The 18,170-nt window shown below is 42.1% G+C and overlaps 1 protein-coding gene across 2 annotated transcripts in view; it reads right to left on the bottom strand.

The window, feature by feature from the left end:
• The window catches only part of rims3 (regulating synaptic membrane exocytosis 3), a 41,700-nt gene extending 24,472 nt beyond the window's left edge, over window positions 1-17,228 (bottom strand). The window contains exons 1-2 of one of the 2 annotated variants that reach the window (XM_069175723.1): window positions 17,037-17,228; window positions 3,511-3,821 (exon numbers count right to left, since the gene is read on the bottom strand). In XM_069175723.1, the coding sequence (XP_069031824.1) occupies window positions 3,511-3,775 (265 nt within the window). In that variant the 5' untranslated portion in view covers window positions 3,776-3,821; window positions 17,037-17,228. Of the gene's footprint in view, window positions 1-3,510; window positions 3,822-17,029 lie in introns of both variants that reach the window. The other variant, XM_069175722.1, reaches the window with a different exon arrangement.
• Window positions 17,229-18,170: the final 942 nt, after the last annotated feature.

Raw genomic sequence — 18,170 nt, 5'->3', positions numbered from 1 at the left:
ACCTAATTTTGCCATCCAGCTTGTGTAAATTACAAGGTAGGAACAGATCGGGGTAACCCATTGTTGCCTCACTGGGTCATTGAGTAAACAACCTTGTTTTTCTCCATCGACGGGTTTCCAGTCTCAATCGAGTAACGTTATAAGAAATAAGCTTCTTCCTAGCAGTAGTGCGGTGACATAACATCTTTGAATTAATTTTACGTAAATGACCAGGACAGTGATTCAATTTACAATTAAATCGATTGGACCGTTGACTGTCTGAGTGTACCTGTGGATATTTAGCGCACAGATGGACTGATCAGACTGTTTACGATACTCAGGGTTTCTGCCAATAATGAGCCGCAATCCAACATAAGTGCTCCCTTTTTTTCCCAAATTTAAAATCTATACGGCACGGATGCTGCTTTCAATGACCACTGTGTCCACAAATGATGTCCCTCTGCATGCTTCTGTCAGCAAATGTAACCAATTTACCCACTAAGTGTGACCCACCTGCCTTGACAAACTGTATTACACAAGATTGTTTTTCAGTTCAGCTGCTAAAGGTTTGTTGTTAAGAAGATGTAACGCATCAGCCACTCTGCTTTATCGAATTGGGTCAATCAGCTGATTACAGATTATTTTATTTCTATCTCGTACTGAAGTTGGACTCATCAGAGGTAAACTGTGGAAATTCATCTAAGAACCTGTTGCCAGCACTGGGAGAAGACTCCTTTGAACACGGTGAGATGTGCTTCGGATGGAAGAAGAGGGAGCCGTGCATGATACTGTCATTTTGTTCCCGGCGCGACGTGTTCTTCTGGCAGCTGAGAACATCTAAATTTAGACACACCCCTCGTCTCCCCTTCCTCTTCTCCACATCCTCAGCCCCTCCTATCCTTCTCATCTACACTTTCCCCTTCGTTGTGCTCTCCTCATCACCACAAACACAGAGACACGAAAGCCCCTGTGGTGAAAATATCGACAGCTCTCCCTGCGTCAGACAAGTGTCAGCTGTGCCTGAGTGCAGCAAACTCTTTGTGTGTGTGTGTGTGTGTGTGTGTGTGTGTGTGTGCGTGTGTGTGTGTGTGTGTGTGTGTGTGTGTGCGTGTGCGTGCGTGTGTGTGTGTGCGTGCGTGCGTGTGTGTGTGTGTGTGTGTGTCTGTATTGAGTACAGGCACAACAGCCATCTGAAGCTGATAGCTTCCAAAAACAGGTAATGATACAGGATAATAACACATTTATTTAGGTGAATGCATGTATGAATAATTGTGTGTTCCTCTGTATGCAACACGTCTGCTTTTACAATGACTGTTTCAGAGATGGTACCACAACGTGTATGAAGTAAACTGTCACTGCAGACATTTAAGAGACAAAAGCTAACCTGCCTGGTCATTGCAGAAGTGTACCAAAGGGATTGAAATGATGTATGTATATTTAATTGAAAGGAGGAAAGAGCTACCTTCGCTGACTAAGTATGAAATCCCGCCATATAGTTTCTAAACATTGAACAAAATGTGTTTCTTAAAATAAAAATAAGGTAAAATTATAGTTTATGGGAAATTCATTGTATCCTATTTAGAATGATGATATTACCTTCATGTTTGACTTTGTGATTTTATTGATTATGCAATATATTCATATTCGTTATGTTATCTCCCTATGCTAATTTGTTTTGTAATATGATAGGGATTCATCATCTAGATTTGATTTTATTGCTGTTTTTACTCATCTGAAGGAGGTAAGTCTTGAACTGCAACTAACAATTAGTTTCATTTTGATGAAGCTTGCTTAACAATAATTTTCTCAATTCATTTGATTAATAATTTTTTTTAAAGTGGTTCTCAACTGGTCTCGCCTCAGGACCCACATTTTTCCTGAGTCATGAATTTGGAATCCACATTTGTCATTTTTGAGCCATTAAAATGATTTCACTGAAAGCAGTATTTGATTTTCAAACAATTAAGAAATACTGTATGTAATTAAAAGTCTTATCTAATCCTAACTCTGTTTACAAATGCTCAAATGAGAGCCCACTTGGTCATTACTGAAGAAATTCATTAGATGACATTTTTTTCCCTCAACTTTTTATTTCTTTTTCATGCGCACATCTGTGACCGACTTTTTGGTTGCCATCCACCTGTTGAGAACCACTGGTTTAAAATTTTTATCCATCAAAAGTTCCCTGAGGCCATGATGAAATCTTCAAATTGCCTGTTTTGTCTGACTAACTGTCCAAAAGTTCACACTAAAAAAAATATAAAAACAGCAAATATTCAAAATTGAGAAGCTACAAGTACTTTTAACATTTTTGCTTAAAAAATACTTTCAGAAAAAAATTACTACTAATTCAAGCAGTGGTACAGAAAGATATGGTATAGGAATTAAAAATGTTTAATTGATACCCAGCTTGCTACACAATGCAGAATCCAATCGTGTATTACGACTAAACAGTGCATTAGATGCACACACTGTACCAGCAGAAAGTGAGCAGGCAAGCAGGAGGACACATGCAGACATGGACACGCACTATTCTGTAACGGTACCAGTTCAATGTACTGGAAGGAGAAACAGAATGTGCTAAGAGGATCTGAGGAGACGAACAACGTGTTTTCTATTGACAGACACGACAGTGAAGAAAATATCTAACTGCATTGGAATGAGTCGCATCGCCTGCCTCTCCTCGTCCTGCCGCTCAGCCTTTACCAAGTCTCAGTGCGTGACATGTTTTTCCTGTCTTCCACCAGGAATGAGTGGGTTTGTGTTCGCTACCGAGGCACAAACTGAGAAACACTTTTGTTGCAGCTGCACAGGCTCTGTAATTAGACGCCACGGGAGACATATTACAACATAGAGCCACTATCACAGCTATACAGCCACCATGCAAGCTTGCTGCTACTGCTGCGCACCCACTTCAGAGTTCTACGCACAATGATGCTCGCAACAGTGCTTGATAATACAACAAAAGATGAAACCACTTAGAGCTTGTTGAATAAGATATTAAAGGTATGTCAATTAAGGCAGTGCACCACCAAATACCGTTTGGAGTGGATTATACTTATGTTATTGTGCAGACACTAAAATAACCATTGTTCCGTTACACCGGTATCATTTTAACAACTGCAGGACGGTACTGAATATTACAGTATGTAATGTTAACGTCAAGCTGGGAGGGTGATGGTTTATATATTTCTTACTTATTAAAAATTCTGTCGATATTTGGGACTGAAGACGGCTTGCAGTTTGAAATCCAAACCCAAATTTAAACATACACTGGTAACTTCAAACTTTATACTGATTAAATAAACCAAAAATGAGAGAGACCAAGGGCAGAACGACTGAAGAGAAAAATAATGGAAGGACAAGGAGGGTGAGAAGAAGGGAAGTAAGGGCAAAAGTAAAAAAGAGAGTTGCACAGGGAGCATAAAGTTGCATTTACCACAATGAAATGGCAAAAAAGGATAGACAGAAGAGAGAAACTTATTCTGAGGCGCTAGCATTCAGTAGAAGTAGTTCAGACTGCAAACTGACCCTGATGGTTGAGCTGCTGTGTGCTCTTGCTCCATTGCGACAACCCCACAATGGCCACCATCTTGGCACCCAAACTGGAGCGCCGCTTCTTGTTTCCAGCCAACGACGAAGAGTCCGGGCCGCTGCTGCCGGGACTTTTCTCCAGGCTGTACATGGCCCCCGAGATGCTGGAGGAGCGCACCACGTTCCGGGCCGCCGCGCTCAGCCCGCTAAGGACACTCATGCCGCCCGGGCTGGGCACCTCCACGGAGCTGCTGAGCATCATGGTCCCGCTGGACTGGAGGGCCAATGGGCGGAAAGTTGGAGCAGGGCTTGGGAAAGAAAGACGGGAGAGGACGAGAGAAAGCAAATAAGGTCAAGGCGGAAATACAGACAGCAGGTTGAAGGTGGGGCAGAACAGGTCAAATAAAAGAACATCTTGATGTGCTGTGTGTCAGATAGAATACAGTGAAATAGCTTGTCTTACAGCTGCAGCAGCTCCCCGGGGCTGAAGGATGCCTAGTTTAAATTTCGACAACAGTTTGGTTTTCAATCAAATCCTACACTTATTGCAGAGGCAGCAGAAATGACTTCCGAAAGTATAAAAGACAAGTGAAAAAGTAAAAAGTTTTTTTTTTTGTTGTTTTGTTTTGGGTTTTTTTTAATAGTTTTGTAATCTGAGAAAATAAAGAACACAAAGGTCAGCAGGCGAGGACAGTGCAGATGGCAGCAGACTGTTCAAGTGAGGTAAGATATACCTGCGTCCCCACACACACACACGCACGCACACACAAACACACACACACACACACACACACACACACACACACACACACACACACACACACACACACACACACACACACACACACAAATGTCAGGGCTGTCCTGCTGTTGAGGGGTGACCCTGTCTGCTGGTATTTGTCTTTTGTGTTTTTTATAATCTTAGTTTTTGTCTGACCTTAAAACGGTGACAGATGATAAACTCTGCAGCTCCAGTCATCATTGGCTGGCTGAATCCTGGTAGAGGACCAGTGTGTGTGTGTGTGTGTGTGTGTGTACACATGCTCGCCAAATATCCAGACTAACTAATGGCCACAGCAGCTATGTGTTTGCAGAAATACACAATATATATTTCATTGTTTTAAGTGGTGTGAGCAAAAAGTGGTCTCTGTTGTCAATTTCCAGAGTCAAGTCCACGGTGAAAACGCAAATGTGCATGTACCAGTGGTCCCAAAAATGTGTATAACACAGGCGTTGAATGTTGACCATGCGATGTAACTCCGAATACTTGCTCAAAAAAGTTATTGCTTCCCCCCGCTCCATGTGCATCACTGTGTTGCACTCTGTTCACACCAAGCGGCAACCAACAGTGCCGTCACCCATATTTTGAGGCTAAACTGACAGCCTCAGGGTATATCAAATACGCAGATGCAAAGTGGCCTCTACACTCCTCTTTAATATTTCTTTTTATTCCCTGCTCCTCTCCCATATACTGTAACTTTTTAATATTTGCACCAACTGTTATATATATATATTTTATTTTTTTGGTCACCTACTATTTTCCTTTTCCACAGAAAGCGGTGTTTGCTGCTGTCTCGCGGCCAATTTAATAAGGGCCTTGCAAAATTTAGATGATGTTACATTTACAGCCTGGGTGGTTCATATGCTCTAATAGACTAACACACGTTAGTACGCAAGATCATGTCACTAGATCTTTGAGCAACATTGTCAGCATGATATGTTAATATTTAGCATGTATAATGTTTAGCGTGTTGGCCACCTTAAATTAGCATGCCATCATTTGCTAATTATTCTTAGCATGAGTACAAGTGACACTAACGAGAATGCCCCTAGTTTTTTCAAGCATTCGGACATAAACAAAATGTTTGGACAGATTCAAATTTTGACTTAATGATGGTGTCATAAGAAAAGTTACAAGATAGGAACCCTTACAGAAAAAACACATTTCCCAAGTTTACCTCATGAGACACATAACCCTAACCCTAACTCGCATGAGTTTTTCCACATGTGAAATTCATGTGTTTTTTTTCTGTTAGGGAAAGTTATGAAAATTCATCCCGTTGGGATGATGACCGTGATCATTCGATTCCATGCCAATTCGTCCAGTAGTTGTTGAGACTTTTCACCTACAACCACAAATGTAAACCTCAATGTGGTGCTCGAGAAAAATGTAGTGGATCGTCATCATCGCAAGAATTCATCATCTGAGGACCACAATTGTCAGTACGAAATTTTGACAGTAGTCCATCCAACAGCTGTTACCAAACAACCGACTTAAATTTCCATGGAGTTGTCTCACTTGCGTGGCTATAAGATATCAATTTTACATACTCAGCCGTGATCGGTGCACGAATGCTTTATGCTACTCCAACATCTCTGGAAATCATAAATAATACATATGCAGCACAACCAATTTGCCCTTAAACCTCTTTGGTACAGAAGACTCAAATGAAAATGCACTGTGCTTCAGATGTCCCCGCAAATCATCGTCACAACTCGCCTCTGTCGCACCACCACAAACATGATGCTTACAGCCCAAAGAACTTTGCTGACCGGCATTTATCAATACCAGAGTGGCACAAGTGGGAGCTATTGAAAAACAATGAAAAGATGTAGCGAAGGTCAGATTGTGGCATTTTGCAATAAAACTCATGATACTAAGTCGAGAAGGAGGAAAGCTGCACGCTTTGTACTGTAAAAAGCTGTGGCAGTGACATTTGTTACGACTGGAAAGGGTACCGAGAGGAAAGAGCGAGGGAGGGAGGGGAAGTAGAGGCAAGAAAGCAGAAATCAAGGTGAGCATATACTGTACGACCTGATTTTCCTCTCTTCTGTTTCCCTCTCCTCCCCACTCTCCCTCTTTTCTATTCCAGCCCATGCACACGCCTCCCTGGCGGACGGGGGGAGGAGGGGGAGCTGTGGCCTCATCTTTGAGCAAATTACAGAGTGAAAGCAGGAGGAGGAGAGAGAGGAAGATATGACACTGATACTGACAATAACCGAGACATGCATCCATTCCTCCTTTTCTCCTAACGGAGAAGTGATTGCGTGCGAATTTTAGTACGACTGTTAATCAGGTGCGCAAATCTGGAGAGACGGCTGCTCTTACTGTGGTGAGACGCAGAGAAACCAAAGAATATGTCGAGAGCAAGGTTTTCCAAGCGTTTAAACATTTCTGAGATGTTTGTGGTAAAGAAATGACATATCGTTTGTCCAGCGATGACATTTCTGAGTTATTCAATGAACTTAATGATGATTTACACAACAACAAGGAGGGGACGCGGAATACCAGCAATTAAAAAAAACTCCTTACGACTCAGCATTTTCCTGCCTCTGGGTCATTCCAGCGTATCGCTGTGTTATTCAGGTGTGCTGTCCCGGGGCCCTGAATGTGTCCAGCAGACTTCGCAGGTACAAAAGGTCCCCGAGCACTCGCGAGGCACTGAATGAAAAGTCACCTGCTCATCACAGAAAGAGCTGCACCTTTTGATCGGTGTTTGATAGAAGCATGTCACCATCCCTCCGGTTTTATTGCCAGCGTTTTATTATTATGCTGTTTTTTTTCTCGCTTTTTTTTCTTTTTCCCACAGTATTGACTTCCTTGCTGATAATCTCCTATATAGCGTTTTGTTCTTGTTATTTTTATATTTCTTAATTTCAATGGGATCAGATTTCCTTTTCTTTTTGCGGTCGCTCTGTTTTCCATTGCTGGGATCACATTAACACACTCAAACCCCTCATTTAAATACAGCGATTTGCACCTGATATCAGTGACGCAAATACTCTTAATAAATCACTCGCAAAACGGGTGCGAAATAAATGTGCAACCCTTTGGAAAATACACGCAATTGAATACCCTTTATTTGAGATCTTAGTAAATCAGGCCCATAGTGTCCTGTATATGTACGTTTTGCCCGGGGGACATCTGCACTGACAATTGACAATGGTAACGATGTTGGTTTCATATCCACAGAGCAAAGGCTTCACTGTTTCTGTGTGCGAGAGTGATCCAGTGAAGGAACAGGACTTAGCTTAGCTTAGCACTGCCCAAACACTGGGAGCTGCAGAGACACTGAACCCGTCTCGGTCCACAGGCAACAAAACCCGATCAGCGGGACTTCTGGTTGTGTCCAGTGGTTGCCCAGCAACCAAGCCAACTCCTACCCCCGCAGTTCTTTTCAAATCGCATACTTTCGTTTCATACCACACGTCCCTCTCTCTCTCTCTCTCTCTTTTGATTTCCTGTCCGTCTAAATAATGTCCTCTGTTCAATAAAATGAAAATGTGAAAAGAAGAAAACAAATTTATTTTTTTGGTGCTGCCAGACAGATGTCGGTGAACAGTTTTCAGTTTAGGGTAGCTAAACATCTGGCTCCAGCTTCATAAATACTTTACAGATATCAGAGTACTATCGATCGTCTCATCTCACTCTTGGTAAGAGAATGCTTTTTCCAAAATATACTGCCTGTCCTCACCAGATGTGCGACAGCATTGGTTGTTTAATCAAAAGTTGCATGCTTCTTTGGGAAAGTCATGATTTGCAGTTGGATAAATACAGAATGTCTGACTTTTTCTTCATCAGCTTCAGTTTTAGTCTGAAAAACCTGTTCGCATTAACGTAGCACAGCCACTCGGAGGGGCGGACCAATTAGTGACCACTGTCAGTAGTTAAGTGCGATGACATTGCAATGAAGTGTTGTTGTTTTTTTCTAGTTGCAGCTGTAGAGTTTTGCCACATATGTTGGTCAATGCCAATTGGTTAAAGGCTGTGCCAATAGTTTCAAAATAAACCTGAGGTCTAAGCCCATTAGGATGCAGCGACCGGGGGAAAAAATACTTATGGGGTGTGGCCAGTGAATTTGGGTCTGGTAAAACCAGGCTAAGAGTTTCTAACCTTCCTGTTTTCTGAAAAGGGGAGTGTAGCGGATTTAGTGCCATCAAGCAGTCAGGTCAGACCAACCGAGCACCCCTCCACATCTCAACATGAAAGAGAATCCGCAGCGGCTGCAAAACTCGTGAAAGGACCTCTTTCGAACCAATGTTCGGTTTGTCCGTTCTGGACAACAATGAAATCCTGGAGGTGCAACATGGATAATTATAACTATCACAGCCCATTTCAGGACCATTTGGCCTGTTGTGCTGCAGTTTCACCAAATCACCAAACCCACTCTGCGTTCTCCGAGTCTTTTAACCTTTAATATCTACAGTGTCACCGCTGAACACGGCACCATGCACCTGTCCCCATACAGTGTTTTGCAGGACCTACAGGCAGACCTGCAGCCCATCCATCTTCATCTCTGTGCCAGACAGCTCCCTCCCCATATGTCTCTGTGCTCTCTAACTTCTCATCACAGAGCTCATTTATTTCTCCTACCATCAGCAAACCGCTCCCTCCACCCGTTCTGGTGGCTCTCAGCTCCTCCTCCACACCTCGACGCAGCCCGTCTCAACCCCACACGACCCCTCCCGCGTAAGACTATGGCTTCTTAAATTAGATGAGTGTTCGTGTTTGAAAGCGAGCAGGATCCAGATTTGGGACGTGGAAAGAAATTGAAAGAAAAAGATACTTGGGTTCAATATGATAAAACAAAAGATGGAGTTGCCTCCACATGCTAGCCTCTACAAACACACGGAAAAAGACACACATTTGTAACTCGGTTTGGTTGTTATTTAACAAGTACTAAGCCTTAAAGGTAGGTATTGGTGGATTATTTTTAACTTCGTCCAGAGCCACTCTAGCTGCCCCCCCCCCCTGTTTCCACTCTCTGTTCTAAGATATCTGGCAGCTAATTGTAGCTTTATATTTTCAACAAACAGATAAAGACAGTGGTATTGATCCTCTCATTAAACTTTCAAAAGGAGAGGAAGAAGCACAGCTCTAAAATGTTGAAGCATTTGTTTAACAATTCACAACTTTTTGTTAGATTTTATTATTTCACACATTAAATTGGGAAAAAAAAAAAAACTGAATGCAACCATAAATTCTCCCTAAATGACACAAACCTTGAATGTTTGGAGTCACCGCCGGTTTAAAATTACACCAACTTTCAGACAACAGTGTACAAGACCAACTAACATCGGGCTCAACCAAACTGTCTGCAGTCTGAGAAATTCAGCTCGGAACCACTGAAAACCTGATCTCTCTTTTCAGTTTCACCCATAAACACAAACGCCACAACCTTGTAATTAGATATGGCTGAGCGATCCATTAATGGTCTCTTTGAGGTTGCTCTCTAGCATGCAGACCACACTGCCACTGCTGGCCAGTTAATTAACCTACAATTTAACAGCCCAGTAGATGATAAGGATTTACTGTAGGTCTGAGTGGTTTATCAGAAAACAATCTGAAGCCAAGGTGACTTGCATACATCGAATTAGAGGTAAACATTGTATGGTGTTTTGACTCGTTGTCATTCATCAATTTAATGTATGATTTTGTTTATTCCTATTACATCTGCCATATTTCTTTTACTATTGTAAGTCTTTCTGATTGTTTTTTTGTTTTGTTTTGCTTTTTTATGTTTTTTGTATTAGCTGTCGGATCACTTTGTAGTGATGCATCTTTGCCAAGTGCTTTTGGCTGCGGCAAGCTGAATTTCCCTCATGGGACAGAAGAGAGTAAACAGAGCTGAATCACAACAAAATTAACCGTGGAGGGGAAGGGTGGCGATCTATCAATCAGGAATGCTCGCCTGGTCATTTGATTTCAGTCAAATGTCAATAGACCTTTAAACTCCAAAGAATAAGTCAGCATTTCTTCCACCACTGCAGTTTGAATGTAAGGTTTCAGCCTTGAGGAGCTTGTGTGTCTCTTTTAATTTGATAAAGACTGTCCTGGATGACAGATTTTACTTTATTAAGGAGCTGTGCTTACTTCATTTCTCCCAGGTACAATAATTGGTGTTAAAATTTCAACTGTAGGACACAGCACTTGTAATTTAATGTAAAGGTTTGAAAAGATTAAACTGGTCAGGGTATCTTTACTGTATCAACAGCATTTATATAACAACATCTCCTGATCACAGATTTGTTTTTTACATTTTATGTCCGAGACATGTTTTTGCGTCTTGCATTGTGTGCAAGAGTGAATGAATAGCGACAGATAAAAAAGAAATGCACAATGAACATTCACAGCGGCAGTGCACAAGGGCAGGCAGGAGCTGTGATGCATTTCCCGTTGAAGCTACCATGGAGACTTCCCAGGTTATGATACTGCATGTGTCGCCGGGCGCCTGCTGCCGTTGTGCTTGGCCTGGTGCTGCGTGTGCGTGCGTGTGTGTGCATGTGTGTGTGTGTGTGTGTGTGCGTGTGTGTGTGTGTGTGTGTGTGTGTGTGTGTGTGTGTGTGTGTGTGTGTGTGTGTGTGTGTGTGTGTGTGTGTGTCGGGGGGGGGGGGGGGGGTTACTGTATCTCTCAGATCATAAGGGGTCTTTTAAGGCGAGAAAACAGAAGGCTGGTTTTACAGCTCTACACAGAGAAGAGTAAGAGTGCCAGGCTGTGGGAGGACTGGGCGCCAAATGGATCACACACAAAATCACACACAGAGGAGCCCAGCGTCGTGCAAACACACATATGCTGTACTGGATGTACGTGCCAGAGTGTGGCAGAAGACGGAGCCAAAATATTGAATGACAGAGGGTGCTGACACTGATATCTTGGCTGTTGGACTTGAATTAACATCCAAATCTCCTGTAAAACACTCAGCTCAGAGACAGATTTGATTTCTTCAGTCTCACTTACTGCGTCAGAAACTAACTGACCACATACATTCACGGCACCATCAAATATTCACAAATTTCCCATTTCACACTTTGCAGAGCAATATTATGTCTGGTGCACACAGACACAAATCTGAATCAAACGCCAACAGCCGTGAAATGAACAGAAAAAAGGAGTTCATAAGAAGCTTTCACTTTGCCTCTCCCATTGGCTCAATCAAAGTTTTATCCAATAAAATCTCTAATGAGGCGAGTCATCGAGTCACTCCCTCTACATCACCTTGTGACAGCAGACATAAATTAAATCCGTCACACCATGTTTACACAAACTGCCCTGAATCGTGTCGAATGTGCCGTGGCAGGGAAGCAAAGATTTACATTTTCTCTATCAGAGCTACAGTTGCAAGTCAAATTAGCAGGTCTGACGTTCTCTAAACTGTAATTGAAATGGACACATCTGTTATGTCAACAAACGGATAACACTGTCTTATCATAATAAGGCAGATATTACTTTATGGCAAAAACATTTGTCTTAATAATAAAACTTTATAAATGATTCCACATCTGATACAGCAACTCTTCACCTGCTGCTGGTTGTGTTCACCAGCATGCACAGCGCTTAGATTGAGGAGCACAAAAAACAGTCATGGCTAATGTGGCATATTTAAGAAAACAAATATTTCGCTTTCTCTGTGGCTAAAAAAAAACCTCCCAAAGCCTCTGTATATAATTGACTCAAATCTCAATGAAAATTATTCAAATATTTTGATACAGCTTTAATAGCTAATATTTTAGCATGCCACCTTTGTTAATCAAGCTGTTATAACATGCTCATATACTTTTTTAAATGAAAGTGCACTTTACTCTACTATACCATATTATTTAAGAACATAATATCTTAATCATATAATTTATAATCATAAAATCAAATATTTTGCAATGCTAATATTTTTTACCAAGTGTTTTACAAAACAGTTTGTAGATTAAATGTAAACTTTTGAACTCTTATTTAAAAATATAAGTCATGGACAGATTCTATTCAATTATACTAATATCCATATTTGTGTGCTCGCAATAAATAGAACCAAAATTTGCTTGCCATAATTTACATAAATACAAACTTTAAGTTGCAAATGTTTGTTCTGACAGTATACTCTATTAATAAAGTAAGATTAAATTAAATACTCCATTACAAGTAAAAGTCCTGCATTCAAAATGTCTAAGTAAATGGACTGTATTATTGATAAATCATTATATTTGGAAGGTGTTTTTTCTTTCTGTCTTACTGCAAAATGCACTAAGTCACTGACAACCATCACATTCCGACTCTGAAATCCTTCAAATGTTTTTATTCCCAGTTTCTCCCATTTTCCAGACTAATCCTGTCGCACTGGCAATATTATGTTTTCATCGCAGCAATGAATCAAACACCTCGACCCAGATTTCAGCCAGCAGCCTTCTGGAGAAGTGAGACCTTTCTCATATCATCACTTATCACCCCACAGAAGTCTCACCAGCTCACAGGGTTTCTCTCTGCACAGCACCATAGGACTCGGGTGTGAAAATGAGACACACCAGTGTATATCACAATGTTATCGTCTTTACGTCCCTGCAGTGGCACAGACTAAACACACTCCCTTTAACCGTTATATTTATTGTAAAAGCTGTTTGCTTACAGAGTGTTTATTTCCTTACTCTTTCCCTCGCTGCACTACAAATGTTGACCCTAAATCTCTTCTCGCCTTCATCTCTCGCCGCAACCTGCAATCTGTCCAGCACTGAGCCATTCTCTTTGCGCCCTCTTCTCCTTTTCATCAGCATCAAAAGAAGGATGGCAAAGTTACTCTGTCAGCAGCAAGGGGATGGAGAGCCAGCGGAAAATAGAAAAATAAAAAGTCACAGTGGCTGGGCTGGAAGGAAAGTGGGTTAAGAGGGGTGTGATGGATGAGACTAGGAGCTTTCCTGACTCATGGCCCGCTTTTTCTGGTGACTAATGTGGTCAGTGACATCTCTCTCGCTACCCCTCAGCCACCACCACCACCCCCCACCCCCTCCATCCCTCCATCCCACCTGGAATACTGGTGGCAGGCACCGGGGCGGAGTAGCGCACGAGATCTCACCCCACTTACCATGTCAAATCACCGAGCTTAGGCTGCATGGGCCGTGTGGTGCGGCGGGTGGGAGCTGCAATCGGTCTGTAGAGACACGGCCAGGGTCAGTCTGAGCACACCTCTCTGTCTTACTTACTGCTAAACCTCTCAAAGGGATGTGTGCACTGGAACGTAGTCAAATCCAGCGGGAGGACAAGATAAGAGTCATATATTTATCTCTCTCCTCGCTTATGTTTTTAAGACTTCTATCATAGGGTTTTAGGCTATTTGTATTCATACTCCCTTTTATACCTGACCTCTTTCTAGGGTTGTTTTTATTTGTCTTGAGCTTTTTTTTTTTTTTTTTTGGAGGAGGGGCGGAGGGGGGCATTTTGGTACTGTGACAGTAGAGATAGACAGGAAATGAAAACCAGTAAAAGTATGTCTGCACGCAAATCAAACCGGGGACTCGATTGGGACATTTGCACCCATGTGGTAAGCACCCTTATCACCCAGCTGACGCGTCGCCCTGCGTCATCTGCTTGTTGTGCTGATGTGTCTGAGTACAAATGAATGTTAGTTAGTCAGTATTACGGTACTTTAAGGCATTAATTATTATCTAAAATTGAAATCGTACTCTGCAGGGTCAGTATTTTAAATCATAATTTGCAATTATACTTTCTAAATTCACTTTACAAATCAATTATGATGCCAAATTTCTCTCAGAAGATTTGTTGCACATGAAACTTTGCAGCAGGTTCAATTCTTCTAATCCTGCAGTTCACATTGAGAAACATTTAACTGACCTGCATCAAGAAGAGAGTGATATGGACCAAAGCTGACTTGACAAAACTTTTGACCAAATACCTCAATATAGATATTGAAACAAGATTGTAGGAATGACTATTAGTCATAAAATATTTACACAATGGGATTTCTAATAAATAATCATTAGTAATGTGGTCATAATGACTGAGTGGATAAAGGCAAATAATAGAACAGCTTGAAAATGTTATCACTTTCCTGTGACGCAGCCTTAAAAACCATGAAAAGACAAATCCCATCATAATATTGTCCAACATATTAGACGATTTCTTGTCCCATATCATAATATCAATATAATATTGATCTGTATTGCCCAAACCTAGAAATACCTCAGAATAGTTTGAGAAAGAAAGTGAACGGTCTTCAAACTGTTGGCTTATTATTGTAAATATATAGCACAAATCAATGGATTACAATAATACTTACTCAAAACACTATTTTGGTATTTTTAGAAATGGCGTTTTGCAGGAAGTGCAGCAGACCTTTAACTCTTTTAAAGGTTGTAAATTAGTAAGCAAGTATGAGCATGCTGATAATGGAGGTCACCTTTGTCGACCAAGCTGCAATCTCAAAACATATCAGGTGTAGAGTGAAATAGTTTTTTTTTTAGGAACTGTTGTTGCATCTCCTGGAAAAAGTACATTGACATTCAACTGGATCATCTCCTGACATTGTGCACTGAACATGACAGAAATATAGGTCAAGCACAGCATGCGCACATCCGTATCGGTCAACATCCTCTCGGTGAGGTTTTGTGTGAGTGTGCAAAATAATCCTATACAAAACAAAAGTGTCTCATTAGCAAGTCTGGTTTGAAGTGGGAAGCGAGGCGCAACACCGTGCAGCCATCCATTGTCAGCCAATCACAGCCACCCTCTTTGATGATACATACAAGTTGGCTCGTGAACTGCACCTTACAGATGGTTGTCCACGAGAGCATGCAGCGACATACGGTGCAACAATACATGTGAAAATGCACCGAGCCTGTTCATTACGGTTGTAAGTGTCTGCTCGGACCCGTGGTTGTTTTCATTTGATTTTCATTTCAAAGAGCACCGGGACCAGCTGCAGATTTTAAGCGTGGTGAGATGTGTCTACGTGATAAAAGTGCATTTATGAGCGTGTGTGTGTGTGTGTGTGTGTGTGTGTGTGTGTGTGTGTGTGTGTCTACAGCACTGGACTTTGCCTTTGCCCTTTCCAGCTATCAATTTTGAGAATTGTGTGTCTGCGTGCGTGTGTGTGCGTGTGTGTATGTGTCTGTGTGTGTGTGTGTCAGCAGAAGCTCTTTGATGGAAGATGATACAGTGCAAAACAGTCGGGCTGGCCTTTGGAGTAACCAGCTTATCTGATACTATGTGACGCATCTCTCTCCACCACTCAGACTCAAGCGCACACACACACACACACACACACACACACACACATATATATTTCATCCGAGAAAATATTTCACAAAAGCACGCTTTGAATTGGTACCTAACTTATGTGCCACAAATCTCGAAGCCGCTTGGATCGCCACACCCAACCGAACGTGGAGCAAAGCTGTGATGAAAGTGGATGAATACTTCATAAACAGACATGTGGCAGCTGTGTGAGGATGATAATAGGATATTTTTTTCATCTTTCTTTTTTTACTGGTTTAGAATACAGAATTTGTGGAAAATGTCATTTCAATGTTTGAGTTAAGTCCAAATGGGGCTATAGGGGCACGCTTTTTCCACAGCACCAGCTTGAGTTTCTTTTCAGCTTTTGCTGTCTCAATTCTGTCTCAGTAGATTATTCAAAGGATCAAGTCTGAGTCAGGCAAGGATTTCAAGAGTTAAGCACATGGATAATTATTCTCTTTCTCCTTAAAACGGGCCAAGAAAGGCCCACTCCTTTAGTGCGAGTTAATGCACTTACGCTGTGCTTCACACTCGGAGCCTAACACTGACAATTACACGTTAGACATATCAAACAGCTTTCAGACCTTTATATTTTCATTGCAGGACTGAAAAGACAATCACATGGGGCTGAGGAGCCGTGTCATGTGTTTCCATCCACAGGTGGGGAGCACAGTCTGAGCTGAGATCGGGACGTTGTTTGTGTTTGCGTCTGTGTACATACATGTGTGTGCGTGTGGCCATCTGACACAATCTCACACCTCAGCATGCACTTGGCCTGACTGGAGCGCTAGCAGAGCGCAGGCACCTTAAAATATGCTTATTCTCCTCCCTCATTCACCCCCCCCCCCCCCCGCCCCCCTCCCCCCATCCCAACTGTGACATGCACCTAAACAAACAATCAAAAAGGGGGCAGTGGTGCATAGCTGCTTTTGAGCCCATGCAACCCTCCCCAGGTCACAAACAGATGTGAACAGTTGACCTCTGACATGCCAGAACTTTAACTTCAGATGATATTCAAATGTCCAAACAATACAACGTAAGGTGGAAAAATAAAAGCAGAAAATAGGCAGAAAGTGACATCAACGAGTATTTAGGTCACATCACATTCTCTATACTACAGCTTTAATGTGCATTATCTTCTCCATACCATCTCATGTGACTATGTCAATCCCTTTAAACAGTTAATGATCTTAAATGAAGCAAGAGGGGGCATGAACCTGTAAACTGGAAGTACATCCTGGCATTGCTAGCCTGTCAGATGAGAATGTAAACGAGCGAACCAAGTCTTCCCAGTTGCTAATCTAACCTAGTGGCAATTTATTCCAAAATATTCAAACATTAAAAAACAAATTCAAGTAACTGCAGCCAGTCTGAGCAATGCTCCTGCAAAGCTGTTAATTGCATTATTCCGACTGTCAGTCCATTGACGCTATCATTGCCCTGTGCAGAAACTGAGCCCTGCAAATTAAAAAAACAAAAAAAGGAATCAGTGCACTCACCACTTACAGCAAGGAGCGGCGAAGGCAAGGTGCGGGCTCGGAAGTTGTCAAATAAATGTTTGCTCCTGTCGTTTCTGTAAGAATGTCATCGTTTGGGTTGTGTTTTTGCTGTGCTGGCGTGCGGACAGGCGGCTTGTTGGACGGTTTCTCCGCTCAGTGCTGCTGCTGCTGGTCGTCACACGGCATCCAAGGCGCGGTGAGAGACGCGCTGCTGTGGTGAGAGGAGAGGAGGGAGGGAAGAAGAGGAGAGGAGAGGAGAGGGATTACAAGGAGGCTTGGCTGCTTTGAGCGGACTGCACAGCGACTACATGTGGCCATGTTAGGAAAGCATGTTTGTAATCCGGCCTCGCAGAGGTTAGAGAATACTTTGCATACAAAAACCTAAAGTTAAACTCACAATAATGGTGCTCAAGTCAGTTTTCAACAGTAAGAATCTCGTATACTGGATCATTTCACAGGAGGGTGAAAATATATATATTTTATCCATCCAAACCACTATGAATTGAATTTTAAGTCCCAATTTGTGACATTACTCTGTTCAAACCCAGACAGTTGAGAGCAATCATGGTCTGGGTGATGCAGTATTTAGATTCAGAGCTTCATGGGAAAGATGTGCTTCATAAGACTCAACAAGTGTACTTGAAACTTGCTTCAGGTAGGTCATCATCACAATGTTACAGTCAAAGGGACATTAATTTTACTCAGTCTGCACAACATCAGCACATCAAAGTGATGCAACTCGGAAAAATAATATAAGCAGACATGAGCTTCACTGAAAAGTATCTTTAATTTATTTTAAATACACTGAAACATGCAAAACACAGTCTTTTGGTGGCGTGCTGCAGAGATGGTTGTCCTTCTGGAAGGTTCTCCTCTCTTCACAGAGCAATGCTGGAGCTCTGTCAGAGTGACCATCGGGTTCTTGGTCACCTCCCTGACTAAGGCCCTTCTCCCCCGATCGCTCAGTTTGGCCGGGCGGTCAACTCTAGGAAGAGTCCTGGTGGTTCCAAACTTCTTCTATTTATGGATGATGGAGGCCACTGTGCTCATTGGGACCTTCAATGCGGCAGACATTTTTCTGTACCCTTCCCCAGATCTGTGCCTCAATACAATCCTGTCTCGGAGGTCTACAGACAATTCT

Source organism: Embiotoca jacksoni, unplaced genomic scaffold (genome assembly GCF_022577435.1).
Source record: "Embiotoca jacksoni isolate LCO1_2020_lvr unplaced genomic scaffold, fEmbJac1.0.p SCAF_7, whole genome shotgun sequence".
Taxonomy (NCBI): Eukaryota; Metazoa; Chordata; class Actinopteri; family Embiotocidae; genus Embiotoca; species Embiotoca jacksoni.
This window is presented reverse-complemented; position numbering and strand designations above follow the sequence as displayed.